The sequence below is a fragment of the Adiantum capillus-veneris genome, chromosome 10, assembly GCF_014529385.1.
Source record: "Adiantum capillus-veneris isolate H3 chromosome 10, ASM1452938v2, whole genome shotgun sequence".
In the NCBI taxonomy this organism is placed as follows: domain Eukaryota; kingdom Viridiplantae; phylum Streptophyta; class Polypodiopsida; order Polypodiales; family Pteridaceae; genus Adiantum; species Adiantum capillus-veneris.
This window is the reverse complement of record NC_140940.1, coordinates 51200975-51214393: the sequence shown is the minus strand read 5'-3', so window position 1 is coordinate 51214393 and position 13419 is coordinate 51200975. Positions and strand designations below refer to the sequence as shown.

The 13419-nt window shown below is 44.2% G+C and overlaps 2 protein-coding genes across 2 annotated transcripts in view; one reads left to right on the top strand and one right to left on the bottom strand.

The window, feature by feature from the left end:
* The first annotated feature begins 1473 nt into the window (after positions 1 to 1473).
* On the top strand, positions 1474 to 8718 carry LOC147448823 (protein CHLORORESPIRATORY REDUCTION 6, chloroplastic-like). The gene is made up of 4 exons (XM_086521284.1): positions 1474 to 1806; positions 7762 to 7887; positions 8013 to 8245; positions 8409 to 8718. The coding sequence occupies exons 1-4, from the start codon at positions 1518 to 1520 to the stop codon at positions 8625 to 8627; spliced, it is 867 nt and encodes a 288-aa protein (XP_086377410.1). The 5' UTR covers positions 1474 to 1517; the 3' UTR covers positions 8628 to 8718.
* A 447-nt stretch (positions 8719 to 9165) lies between these two features.
* The window catches only part of LOC147448822 (putative sucrose-phosphate synthase 1), a 70087-nt gene continuing 65833 nt past the window's right edge, over positions 9166 to 13419 (bottom strand). Inside the window, exons 11-13 of the mRNA XM_086521282.1 lie at positions 10213 to 11127; positions 9796 to 9923; positions 9166 to 9522 (exon numbers count right to left, since the gene is read on the bottom strand). Of these exons, the coding sequence (XP_086377408.1) occupies positions 9252 to 9522; positions 9796 to 9923; positions 10213 to 11127 (1314 nt within the window). The 3' untranslated portion in view covers positions 9166 to 9251. The remainder of the gene's footprint in view (positions 9523 to 9795; positions 9924 to 10212; positions 11128 to 13419) is intronic.

Here is a 13419-nt window from a genome sequence, read left to right as displayed (position 1 = left end):
GCTGCTGATCGAGTTCTTCCTCACAAAGAAAAAAGATTTGCAAAATGTTTGGACGACTTTCTTACATATTTCATCCGTTTTTCTTTCGTTTACCATGGTTTGCAGCTAGCTAGTCTCGATTTTCAATCGGCTCAAGGCTAAGCTGATGCAATCCTTTCTCAAACACTGATACTAGTTTAAACAATTTTATCACTTTCTTATTGTTTTTGAAAGCCTTCGTGACCCTTTCACTTGTTCTATAGAACAACGCACTTTCTTGTGCATGATGATACAAGAGGATGTTCGTCACTGCTGCCAGGGTCGTTTGGCTGCACCACTTGAGCCCAAGACCAAGGTCACAAAGGACGACGGGTACTGTGGCAACCCAATGCCCTAACCGGGCACACATGTGCATTTCGTTGAAAAGTGTGTGTGTGTGTGTGTGTGTGTGTGTGTGTGTGTGTGTGTGTGTTTACATTTACTTATGCTTGTCTGAGTTTACTCTCTACATGTTTGAGTTTACCTTTCCCAAATCGAACGCCGCTGCGCGTCTCTGCTTTTGTGCGTGGACTTCTTCTCCGTGGATCTCATCACTGGGGGGTCATTTAAGACCCGTGTTCTTTAGTCGTGCAACAGCACCATCACTCATGTGCAAAGGCATGCACACACACACACACACACACACACACACACTCATGTGCTAAGGCGCACGTGCGCACATACACACGCTCTTTATCTTTGGTGTATGAGTTCCTTAGGCCGGGTTCAGACGAGCCCGACGGTAGAAGCTTGCTTTTTTTGCTGCCGCCACTTTATGTGTTCACAAGAGGTGGAAGAGCACAAAGTCCCCATAGCCTAGTGGGAGCACATCCAACATCATGCACCATGCGATTGAGTTCAAGACTCTGCCCGCCGTATCACGTTGAAAAGTAAAGCGGAAGGTCTGTATTCCCAAAGGGGGAGATGTTGCTAGAGGGTTTTCCTTTTGCACCAATAGGAGATTGGCAATCCGAACGCACGCTCCTTTCATCTTCTATGTTGACGCGTCGTCCGAACCCGCCCTTACTAGGGTTGCCTCCCCTTTAAGTGCCACGGGGTCCCAAACCATGGGATCAATGGTCCCAATTGAAAGGCAGGATGGCCACAAATCTGGATCATTGATCGATTAAATCTAAACTCGGGATCCCGAGTTTAGATTTCACAAAACTAATCTTGGGAGGTCAACCACGTGAAACTGTGAGGAATCTAATCTCGAGATATCCTCGCTTCCTCGGTCGAGTTTTGAGCCCTCACCATCATTTTAAGGAGCACACACCTTGATCAACATGCTCGCGTGCGTCTCGTTGAAATAGATATGATTTCACATCAATTTGAAGATAAACTCGAGATTTTGACATAAAAACTAAATTCAAGATCTCGAATTTGATTTTTGTGGACCCTGATGAGTTTAGTTTTTACCCACCCACTACCGAGATCTGCGAACTCCCTTTGATGCACAAGAGCCCTCGATCCCATGGTTGGGACCTGTGGTGCTAGGAATGTTATCCTCTCTCTCTCTCTCTCTCTCTCTCTCCCCGTGTTGGCCCTGTCAGGCCTCTACGAGTGGTCCAGGCTCAATGGCGGGCGCTTCAGCGTGGCCTCTCTTTCCTGGCGCCTGGTGCGTCCCTCGTTCATCTCACGCCATGGTCGGTCCTCCCTCGTCAATCAGCCCTCCTGTCGACCTCCAAATGATGCGCATATTGCCCTCGCCCAGGAGAGCCGTGCAAGCAAACATCTACGATTCTCGCAGGAAAATTGAAGAGCTACCTTCAGTTGAAAATGAAGCAGGTACTGTCTCAACGATGGTCTGCAGTGCGTTCAAAGAATGCTGTAACCAAGAAAATGCGAGTCTACATTCAGTGTCTGCCTATTGGTGGAATATCTCTTTTGCTATGTTTATGCTATCATGTATTCTATGTCCCCATGTATATGTACATACTAGATATGGAAGGGGGCGGGAGAGGCGCTTGTGTGAATGCACAGAGAGAGAGAGAGAGAGAGAGAGAGAGAGAGAGAGAGAGAGAGAGAGATTCTTCCCAAACTTTTACACACTCATCTACTCTGAAGTGCCATGGTATCACACCGTGCTTCTGTGCATCGCATTGGTGGGTTTAACAGGCATCGACATTGGAGTTACATCTTCTTGCCGCTACATCCTGTTGCTTCGTGCTCTATCTCCCCGGGGTTATGAGCTTGCTTGTTTCTGAACCCCACAGCTTTATGTACCAATAGACGTGACGGTTCTACATGTGATGGTATAGTAGCTTTCCAAGCTAGAACCACATGCTGCTCCTCTCGTGCTCGCGAAGCGAAGAGATTGTGCTTTCTTTTACACAATCTCTATGGAGTAACTTTGTTGGCACAACAGATGGTCCATGCATTGTGAGCATGGCAATGATTCAGCTTCATATGTTTGAACTAATATTTCTTGGTCATTGGAATGGGTTGAAATGGCAATTTTTTTGAAGTTCAAAGTTTGAACATGGGAGCCTTGGAGGGAAGCAAAGCTTATAAAATGCACCCCTCCTCACCTCTTTCCTTCCCTCAAGTCTCATGCTCTCAAGCTCGACCAAAGCTCTAGTCTCTCAAGCTCTCTTTCTCCATTGCTCTACGATCTACCCTCAAGGCTCAAGCTCTCAAGCTCTTTCTCCATGAGTCCATAACTCCATTGCCCTCAAGCTCTCTTTCCCTTTCTCTCGAGGAGTCAAGACGCGATCAAGTCATAATAAGGTTGAATGGTCTTCAAATCGTGTTTTTTGTGAGTATTAGAGTCAAAGAACTCTTAACACTACTTGTATTCAAACACATAACGCTAAAAATTGCATTATTTGGGTGTTTTTTATTCCTCCCGTTCCGCACCGTTCTTGTTCAAGGCTTGCTCCCGTTCCCTCGTTCCGGCCCGTCGCCGTTCCCGTTCCGCATTCCGGGTAACTATGGTCCCAAGTCCATGTTACGTGAAGGTTGTGCTATTGTTTCAATGTCATTTTATTGACCTTATTTTGTAAAGGGCAACAATTTATTATTGTAAGGGGAGAAGTTTTACGTGTAGGGTTGTAAAGATGGACACTTGCATCATTGGCCACTAGTTGTTAACGGGTTGTACTGGTCTAGGGTCATTTGTCTGCATCCATCACAAATCGATTCAAGTCCCTTGGAGCTCTATCCACACCCTACGATTATGTAGGCCGGTTTATTGGATGCCAGCGCTTGTGGTAGAGGTGTGGCCCACACACCGACAGCTCCCAAGCTTAGCGATGTGCCCAATTGGCTCTATGGCTGACATAGTGTGTATAATGTGCAGTGGAAGTGATTTATGGTGACAACTCAACACTCAGTGCGTACTCAAGGTTTCTTTTAGTTCATGAGAGAGATGTGCAATGAAGGTTATGTGATAGATTCAGAAGGTCGTCAGCTAGGTGAGAGGACACACATTCAGTGGGCTAGATGGGTTGATGAGGGAGTAGAATTTACACTATTGGTCAAATGCTTCCTTGGTTGAGGCATAGGTGATTGGAGCTACCTATGGGATTCGCGGAGGGGTTGTTGCCCGTATGAGAGAGATTGATGAGGCTATTTCACCCTACTTGCATGCCCTTATCGGGTGTCAGTGCACATGGCTCTGTGTGCCATGTGGACATGCTTCATCGACATCCAGAGCCAGTTTTCCTGTGCTTCCTAGATAGGAGTGTCTAGAATCCTAAGAGGATTAGTACCAGCAATTTTGTGAGCCTCGCAGGGTATGCATGTCCGGATGAGTCTTAGATTAGGTTTTCTAATTTTGGAACCCTCTTGCATAAATGTTTTGTACACGCGCTTTGACCGATGTTATTACACTACAGTGAACATCTGGCATGACATGCATGTAGTTTAAGGATAGAGGAATCCAACGAGCCATCCCCCACGTTGAGCGGAATCCCGGGTGGGTAGATAGACGAAAGTTTCACTCGATTTATGATTTATTTTGTTGGGTCTAGTGGACAGTTTGCCCTACCTAAGCTTAAGGGAGTTCGTCAAAATTGAGCTCTATAAAGAGAAGTGGGCAGCCAAGCATCTGAACAAGTTACAGATCACCTAGCGCTAGCAAAAGAGCAACCTAGCGTTTCCAGTTGCTTGGAATTGCTGGATCAACACTAGCGTTTTCAGATCAGCACCAACATTCTCAGATCAGTTGCTTGGAATTGCTGGATCAACACTAGCGTTTTCAGATCAGCACCAACATTCTCAGATCAGCACCAACGTTTTCAGATCAACAGCCGCCGCTTTCAGATTTCAGCACTTTCCTCACCAGATCGGCCCGGATGTGTGATCGTTAGCCATCCTCGTTGCGGTCCAGTACTAGGCAGCCCATCAAGCCTCCCCTCGGCCATTCCCTCGCTGGCATGGAGTGCTCCATTACTGTTCATCATCGACATCGTCGAGATCTGCGTTTTCAGCCCGTCATTCCTCTCACATCATGAGTGCAAATCAGCCCCAGATCTACCCTCTTGGTGCCAACCCACATGGAGAAGGACCCAAAGGTGCATCAAATCAGCCCCAAAGGTGCCTCGTCTTGAGGAGTTACCGCGGCAACAGTCATCATTTGAGTCAGTAGTGTCTGCACTTGAGGTATTGCATGTGTGTACATTCCATTTACGCAATCAAAAGTAAATACCACATCAGCAACGGTGTCGGGGGCCCTTGAGAGGGTTGTTGGGACCCCATGGTGTCATTCTCCCCCCTTCCCTCCCCCCCTCTCTCTCTACACATCGCTACCGCTCTCTTTCATTCCACAAGGCTGGGTCGAGGAGGCTCCAAATCAGCCCCACAACCATGCTTAATAAATGCTGAAAATCACTTATTAATAAATGGCAGGCTAAGAGGTGGTTCACGCGGCAAAACACCACGGCAAAACACCTATATGGTGAAATGTTGTCCTATGCAAAAGAGTATGTAACTATGACCGGCTTGGACATGCACGTCCTGCTAGAGGCTCCCAAGGGTGCTAGGGTAGGTCCTAAGGTAAGATTGGCGCTAGACTCTAGCAGAAGCTTGTCCACGCGGCCCAAGGGCAATGCGCACGTGATTGTCTAGGAGTTCAAGGCCCAGATGACACCCACAACTTGGTAAAATGCTGGCCAAAGGTCACTTATAGTAAGTTTAATAAAGACGTGTTTCACATACCTATTTAGGCTTGGTATTGCTAGACTATGGAAACATTCCCCAATGCCCACACCTATGAAACACTAGCAATGCTCATGTGCAATCCGAGGGTATGCAACTATGCTAAAGTGTGTGGACATGCATGTCTTGCATACAAGCTCACAAGGGTGCCTGAACACTTCCTAAGTTCCTAGGCTGTCCTAAACCCTAGAAGTAGGAGTTAGCTTGTCCACATGCACATAGTGTTAGATGTGCACGTGACAGTGTGAGCTTGATGCCTATTTCGTATGCTCGTTCTCTGTGCTTGTATGGCTTGTCGATTGTCATATGTGTAGGATGGATGGTGTCCCTCCCCTCCCCGTGTTCAGAGTTTTGGAATCTCAAGTGAACTGCCCAATGTGAACCCATTATTTATTTTGGCTTTTAGGTATTTATGTTACTTATTTGTCAAAGTTTGGGTGGGGCAATTTATTGAGGTTGCTATATAAGCAACCCCTTGCCTCCATTTTATACACAGTCAGTTATTCATTGCCAAGGTTGATTGGTTCAAGAGACTCTCTCTCTCTCTCTCTCTCTCTCTCTCTCTCTCTCTCTCTCTCTCTCGTGCTCACTCTCCTTGGCCTCTAAGCTTCCGCATCATCGACATTGACATGGTATCAGAGTCTTGGCGGAGTAGGAGCACCACCCGTGAAGAGAGCTCCCCAACCGTTGCGTTTTGAAACGCTCTCAACCGGCGCCGCCGCTATTCTTCTTCCTACAAGCGTCTTGAAACAGTGCCTAGGCAATGACGACAGCGACCATCCCTTTTATGTGCATATTGAAACATTGTCAGCCACTAAGGTGTTCTCCCCTTGCAATGACAACGCCCACCACCGGGCCCCCCTAACCCAGTGTTTTAAAACGTTGTGGGTTGAGGTGGATAGGGCATCTTGGAGCCTCGCCTCAAAGAGGGACTAGTGGGGTGGCTTGAAAGAAAGTAACCGAGGAGGAAGATTCTTGGAGTGGCTTGGGAGACAAAAAGGCAAGCAACTTGAGCGTAAGAGGGACAATTTATAGAATTTTTGAGGCTTGGTTCGTGCGGCCACCTTTGGAGTGCGAGAAGGTTTTTGGGATTACCAGATCTTGCAACTTCGACTTGGCACCCCCTTGATCGAGCGCCAGCAACAAATTGAATGGCAATAACTACACTCATTGGAATTTGATCATGCGACTCTGGTTCTAAAGGAAAGCTTATGGGATATTGCCAATGGTTCAGAACCCCGTCCCATGAGGGATCCCAGCAATAGGCACTCCTGCCTTCAAGATGACGAATATCTCAAATCGTGTGTCGATTGGGATGCGGTTAATGCGAAGGCAAGGTCGGCCATTGTGGAATCTCTTACAAAGGACCTTTCTCTAGCCATTCATACTTTGAAGACTGCCAACGATATGTGGTTCAAGCTCGTAGGAAAGTTTGATCGAGATTCTACGATGCGAGTAGTCACCCTTCTTGGACAGTTATTTGCCATCCAGTTCCACGAGGAAGTTCCATGCAATCATTTCTTACGAAGGCTAAGTTATTCATGATCAACTATTGGCTATGAAAGTGCACTGACGAGAAGTAATCTCATTAAAATGAGCATCAATATGGAGTCCCCCCAATACCTGGTGAACTTCACCAATCTTCAATGGTGTCACCATGTAGTAGACGACTCAGTTGAAGAGAGATCTAAGAGAGGTCATCCCTTAGAGTGGAAGGTTATCTTTATGTGTCCACACAAGTGTGAGGAGAGAACACCTTGGCAGTTATCGTGGGAGGGAGTGAAAAGCTATGCTGCAGCAACCTGTGCAAGAGCTCCTCTTAAGACTATCACGGGATCCCATCTTTCTTATTGACTTCACACATTGTTCTTTTATTGTACATTAGGGTTGGAAATTTCGGCTATTTTTCGCTAAAACACACCCCTTAACAGAGAGGACTTTGTGGTCAGATACATCTCTTTAGTTCTGCACACGTTTATGGCCAGCTTTCTTTCTTTCTTTCTCAAACGTTTCCATTGTTCCACTATAGCATCATACATTTGGTACCATTTGTTCAATTGATGAAGTTAAAGGCAATCCCGAAGTCGATTGCCTGCAGGGTACATGGTACGCTTGTGGCTCTTGGGTTTGTCACAAGCGGCACAAACACCCTGTCCCACAAAATGTCGTCCAGCCACGGTTCGATTTCCATTGTAGTTTTCTTCATGGATCCGGCTTGCTAGATCATCTATTGAAGGGACAAGTTTACTGACAGGGGTATCATCGCTAAAGCAAAATATCAAAAGTTATTGTATGAGAAGGGCTAGATCTTATTGAGAGACAAGATGCTAAATTGTATTTAATTTCTAGCTTCTTTTTGGAGAGGTTTTCTAGGCAATTTAGTTCGTGGCTTCCTCCTCAACTATACTTCAAGGTCTTAAGGGAAACAGACTGCTCCTCAGTTTCATTGTTTTTGGGATTCCATAGAAAGTTGGCTCCAAGTTCTGCTGCAGGTTTTTCTAGGTTAACTTCACTATTTTGACAAACCATCTTTTAGGTTTGCTGCGGGTTAAGTATTGATGACAGTTGTGGCTTTGTCAACAGATCTTCCCGAACTAACTGCGCTACCTCCTCCACGAGAAGGCCGAATCAACATTGTGATCAACAATGACAATATTAAGCGTTTGGACTTGTCCCCAGCTCATGAAGTTCTCAGAGGCTATCAATTAGGTGGGTTTGTCTTTATATATCCCACTTGAGGGGAAAGCTTGGGATGCATTTGAAGGCATTGTTCTTGATTGGTAGGTATTGAGGCTCTCTTTCATTCTCATTGCAGGTCTGCCATTGGCTTGCAGGTGATGATGGATCAGGCCCATCACAAGACATTCAACATCTGCTTGAGAGAACCGTGGGTTTCATCATAGACTATGTGCCAGAGGATCCATATGATATTCGCGAGCTTTCAGAGATGTCTGACGTAAGGCTATGGTTTGTGCGGCTTGATGTCGCGTATCCTTGGCTACCAATTGTGTTGGATTGGCAAGCAGGGGAGCTTGCTCGGTACGCTTCCATGCTGGTGCCGCACCAGGTCAGTTTTCAGAATATTAAAGATCACAGTTACTTTAGTGGGAAGCTTGTTAATGGCCACTTTTGAAAATAAATTTGCATGAGTTGGTATTGGCACTCATGTATTAGAACTTTCTTAAGCGAAGTATTGGCCTTCTGACTAAAAAGCTCTTTTCTGTTGACAGATTAGCAAGAGGTTAGGAGTCGTATTCAATCCAGAGGCCTTGCAGTTATTCATGATGAGAAAAGTGTTTGCAAGTCTTCAGTGGTTGAAAGCTTGTAAGTTGCTGGAAGCTCCTCAGATTGTGAGCGACATGTCAGAAGCGTTGGGTTTTGAAGTTGATACGAAGTCTTTGGAGCAATTGGAGTTCACAGAGCAAAATGTACAAAAACCAGACTCCTAAATAGCAGCTAATCCGATTACATCAAAAATCTTGTTAATTTTGTGGCTGATTTAAGCAGTTTAACTAGCTTGGGTTTTTACGGAGGGAAAAATACTTTTTCTTATGGTTTAAGAAGGATATTCTACAGTATTTTGACAACAAGAGGATAGAGTTTTGCATGTGTAAAACATCTCATAAGACAAATCAGTTCTAGTATTATGCATACCTTCAAAAGTTGATATATACATCTACGATTTGAAATTGATCGAAGTTGAGAAAGCCTACAAAATTTAGAAGCTTTACTACAAAATCCTTTAAATATAGTTAATTTTACATCGGCGTTTCTCTCATATAAGTTGTGACTTTCATTTTGGGAATTTTTGTTTTCCAAGTACTGTTGACTTGATGAACATATTTTCAGCAAATTGGGTACCAATTCAAGTTCATGTACTTGAGTCAGCATTTTACCTTTTTCTATTATTTGACACAACCTTTTTGTTTTAGCTCTCAAGGGAATCCTTTCTTTTGAAAATGTCTGTTATAGTCCACACTCATAGTGGAGACGTTATAAAGAATGCATTTATCTAGACCTTATATAATTTACAGACCAAAAATGCGATTACTTGATTTTCCCTCAGCTGGCAACTAGATCAATTCTGCCAATGCGCTACTTATCTCATCTGGACCGTATGAGTTCTTTGTATATACAATTCTGGGACTATCTATAGGTACCACATCCTCTCTTTGGTAACTACCAGTGCTTCTAAGTAGATTCTCTGAACCAAGCTTGACACTTCCCTTCAAAACCATGGTTCTATGGGTACCAGAAAGTAATCCCTCATAATCTGTGTCGCCTCTTTCCCCAACAAATACAAGCACGTTGGAGATGTCCAAACCCCATCTTACAAACAAGTACCTGAAAATCAGTTCAAATCAACATTGGAATAATGTCCCAACTTGGATAATAAAATGGCAGACAATTAACATAATACTCGATTGATGATATGAAGCCGACATGACAGAATTATTAGAACCACATGGCCTTGAAAAGTCACACTAAGCCAGAAGCAATGCAGAACATATAAGAATCCATACAAGACCCTTTCAAGCTACAAAAGAGGCGGCAAAGATGCACGTAAGTAACTAACATGAAGAACATATATGGCCATTAAGGTGTTAACTGACTCACCTCAGGGCTTGTGCTCGAGAAGCCAATAGAGGAATTATGTGCAGCCGACTTGAATTCTGACAATAGATAACATGGCAACGCAGTCCTTGGTTTCTTAGTCGCTTCCGGAACTCATCCACTTTCAAACACTGAAAGCAGAAAACCATGACATCTTCTCACTTACTTTTGAAGTATTAATGCACCAACCAAATTAAACAACATTGGTTTCTTAATCGCTTCCGGAACTCATCAATTTTAAAACACTGAAACAGAAAACCGTGACATCTTTTTAAGTATTAATGCACCAAGCAAATTAAACAACATATGTTTAATCTTGAAACTGTTCTCCCCCCCCCCCCCCCCCCCCCCCCTCTCTCTCTCTCTCTCTCTCTCTCTCACACACACACACACACACCACATCAAAGTCGAGGAACATACCATGCTTGCATTTTTTGCTGTGTAGGCAAGACAGTGGTGAGTGCATCCTTTGTCCTCCTCATCTAGTGCCTCACACAGCTGTTGATTTGTAGCTGCCGACCATTTTGCAATACTCCGCCTCAAGATGTCCCTATGCCAACGATAGGCAATGTGGGCTTCATAATCTGAGTCTACGCAGAACTGCAATTCATTTGAATTGCCCGTATCATCTCCAGTCGACACACTTGGATAAAACAATTCACTGCCACTGCTACATACGAATGCATCGAACTCGTATGTAGAAATCCCACCAGAATCCAACATCTTCAGGATTTCATGGAGCTTCAATGAAGATGACAAAATATATCCAGCACCCCGAAAAGTCAATTTTGATCGTGTCGCTTCGAATATATGCTTTACAACAGAGACAAACTCTGCTGCATCATAACTATCAACAGCTATTGTAATTAAGCGCTTCCTCCTCCTTACCGCGGGAGTTCGAATAGAGTTGCTGTTTAGCAAGACTTTCTTGTAAGGTATTGGCCTCAAGTTCTCGGAAGAGTCCGCCGATGATTTCTCCTCCACTTTGTTTCCCTCTGAAGCAAGCAGCTCACCAATATCAATGGAACCATCAAGAGAAGCTCTATCCCCGTCAAATGATATTTTTAGGTCATTGACATCTCGCAAGGAATCTTCTTGAGAGTCCGAATCAACATCTGAAAACTCTTCGTTTCGCCATTTAGGATGTCTCATCCTACACAAGGCAATTCGGGAAAGATACATCTTGCAATGCTCAGGCCACGAGTACAAATAAATATTTTTTAAACCATTTCGCTGGCATTCTGTCCAATATTGCTTATCTGCAAGAAGCTTGAGTAAGGCATCAGCAATATCTTCATGATTGTGCGGATCAACCAGCGATCCATTTTTAAGCACCTGTAATATCAGAAATCATCTCACTTTAGCTTTTATAATCATACCTTACGTGAACTTATTACAACTTACAATACACTGCCAAAGTTACAAATACAAGCAAGTAGTTGGACAAAAGTTAAGAGCACATTGTTTTGCAGCCAAAGATGTCTGGAAAATAATGCGAGCGAGCAAACCAAGAAAAATGACACCTTCAATGCTTGAGGTTGTGCTTGTAACCCGTTATGATCATGCTCTTGGTCACCAATCAAGGGAGATGTGAAAGTGGAATCAATAAAATTGAAGCCCCGGTCTGTGAGTCCTAAGGCTATTGACCCAAATGTACAGAAGAGAGAGAGAGAGAACGACAAGGAAAGATCGTCTTACTGTCTCAAATAGACCGATGTGGCCTTTGACACTAAAAATGCTATACCTCATCAAAGGAAAGAAAAACCAGCCTAGAGCTAAAAGGCTAGTATAACCCACTATATAAAATAAACATTTAAAATTCAAAATCTGGAAGATATTGAAACGATCTAATTCAGAATCTCTCTATCATGGGAAGCTGCGTCTCTACATGATTGAGATGCCTTGGCATCCTTCTATTGTGACACCCTATAATAGATCTGATCTGTCTATGATGTTGATGTCTGGGTCTCCTCTCAGGTGGGCCTGAGCGTCTTGTCTAGCTAAGCATCACTTCATATCGAGCATGACACCTCTAGAAGACAAAGCCTCTCGATGCTGTATTTTTGCTGATGTTGATGAAGCTCACATGATGTTAGAAGCTGTACTGGTACTCGAGCATGTGGCCATGAAGAAATCAGTAATCGTGCTATGCCTCATCGGCCTGGCTGTCTCCTTTCTTGTAGAATGGCTGTCTGACATTTTTCGAGTTCCAAGAGGAAGAAGCCCAAAAACATCTTTGGTCCTAAAACTGCATGATCCAAGCAGTGGTATCTCCCTTGGATATATTAGTACAATGTACATCTCCAAGAGTAATGCTCCTCAATCTGTGGCTCCCTCTCATAGAGCTAGCCAAATCAATAATCTCCAGGATGCTGCCTCGTAGGAGGGGAAAACCAGGTCAACAGAAGAGCGCCTCTCTAGGGCACCCACTACCCAAAAAGGCTGCCAGTGAATGTCCAGACGGTGATCAAGTGGTACCACAACCTAAAAGACTAGCCACCGGTGACAGCCATGATGATCCGTCTAAGCAACATCAAAAACAAGTGTCCCATGACAAGAGACAATGAAGGAGTATGAGCGGAAGTGCGACGCGAGAGAGAGTGCGAGAAGAAGAGCACGACGATATGGTGAACTCGCTCTATTGCAATGTGTAGAGCATAGTGAGTTCTTATTAGGTTTTTACAAAAGAATGTGTACATACCTGGTGGCCCGCCCACTTACCTGGGCGACCACATTGTGCTTTATACCCCAACAACCTCCCACTTAAAGTCCAATGTGGTACTTAAGTGTGAGAGAAGCTACTATACAAGCTAATATACAAGAGATGTAGAGAAGTGATGTACTACCCTACACCCAACTGCTTGCGAAAATGCGCAAAGCTCTCTGGGGGAAGTCCTTTTGTAAGTAGATCAGCAGGATTTTCTGTGGTGTGAACTTTGACAAGCTGAAGTTGCTTATCCTCGAGCATTTCCCTGATGAAATGATACTTCACATCCACATGCTTTGTCTTTGAGTGATAAACTGGATTGCGAGCCAATTGTATAGCACTTTGACTATCACAATATAACACACGCATCTCTTCTTTGATTCCCAAATCTGTTACTAGTCGATTAAGCCAAATTGATTCTTTGCATGCCTCTGATGCTGCAACATATTCAGCCTCTGTAGTAGACTGAGTAACACAATCTTGTAATCTAGAACGCCATGATACTGCTCCACCAGCCAATGTAAAGACATACCCTGACGTAGACCTTCGGTTGTCTAAGTCACCTGCATAATCTGAGTCTGTAAAACCCTTTACACTTAGCTCCCGACTCCCATAGCATATGCGCATACTCTTTGTAGCTTTCAGGTATCTCAATATTCCTTTCACTGCCTCCCAATGTTTCTTGCCTGGGTTTGACATGTATCGACTTACTACTCCCACTGCAAATGCAATGTCTGGGCGAGTAGCAATCATGCATACATCAAACTACCCACTGCAAACGCATATGGAATCTTATCCATTTCAGCTTGTTCTTCTTCAAACACAAGACAATCTTGTTTGCTTAGTTTCACATATGGTGGCAATGGAACACTCAATGCCTTTCCCTTCTCCATATTAATATACTCTGTTTAAATTAACCA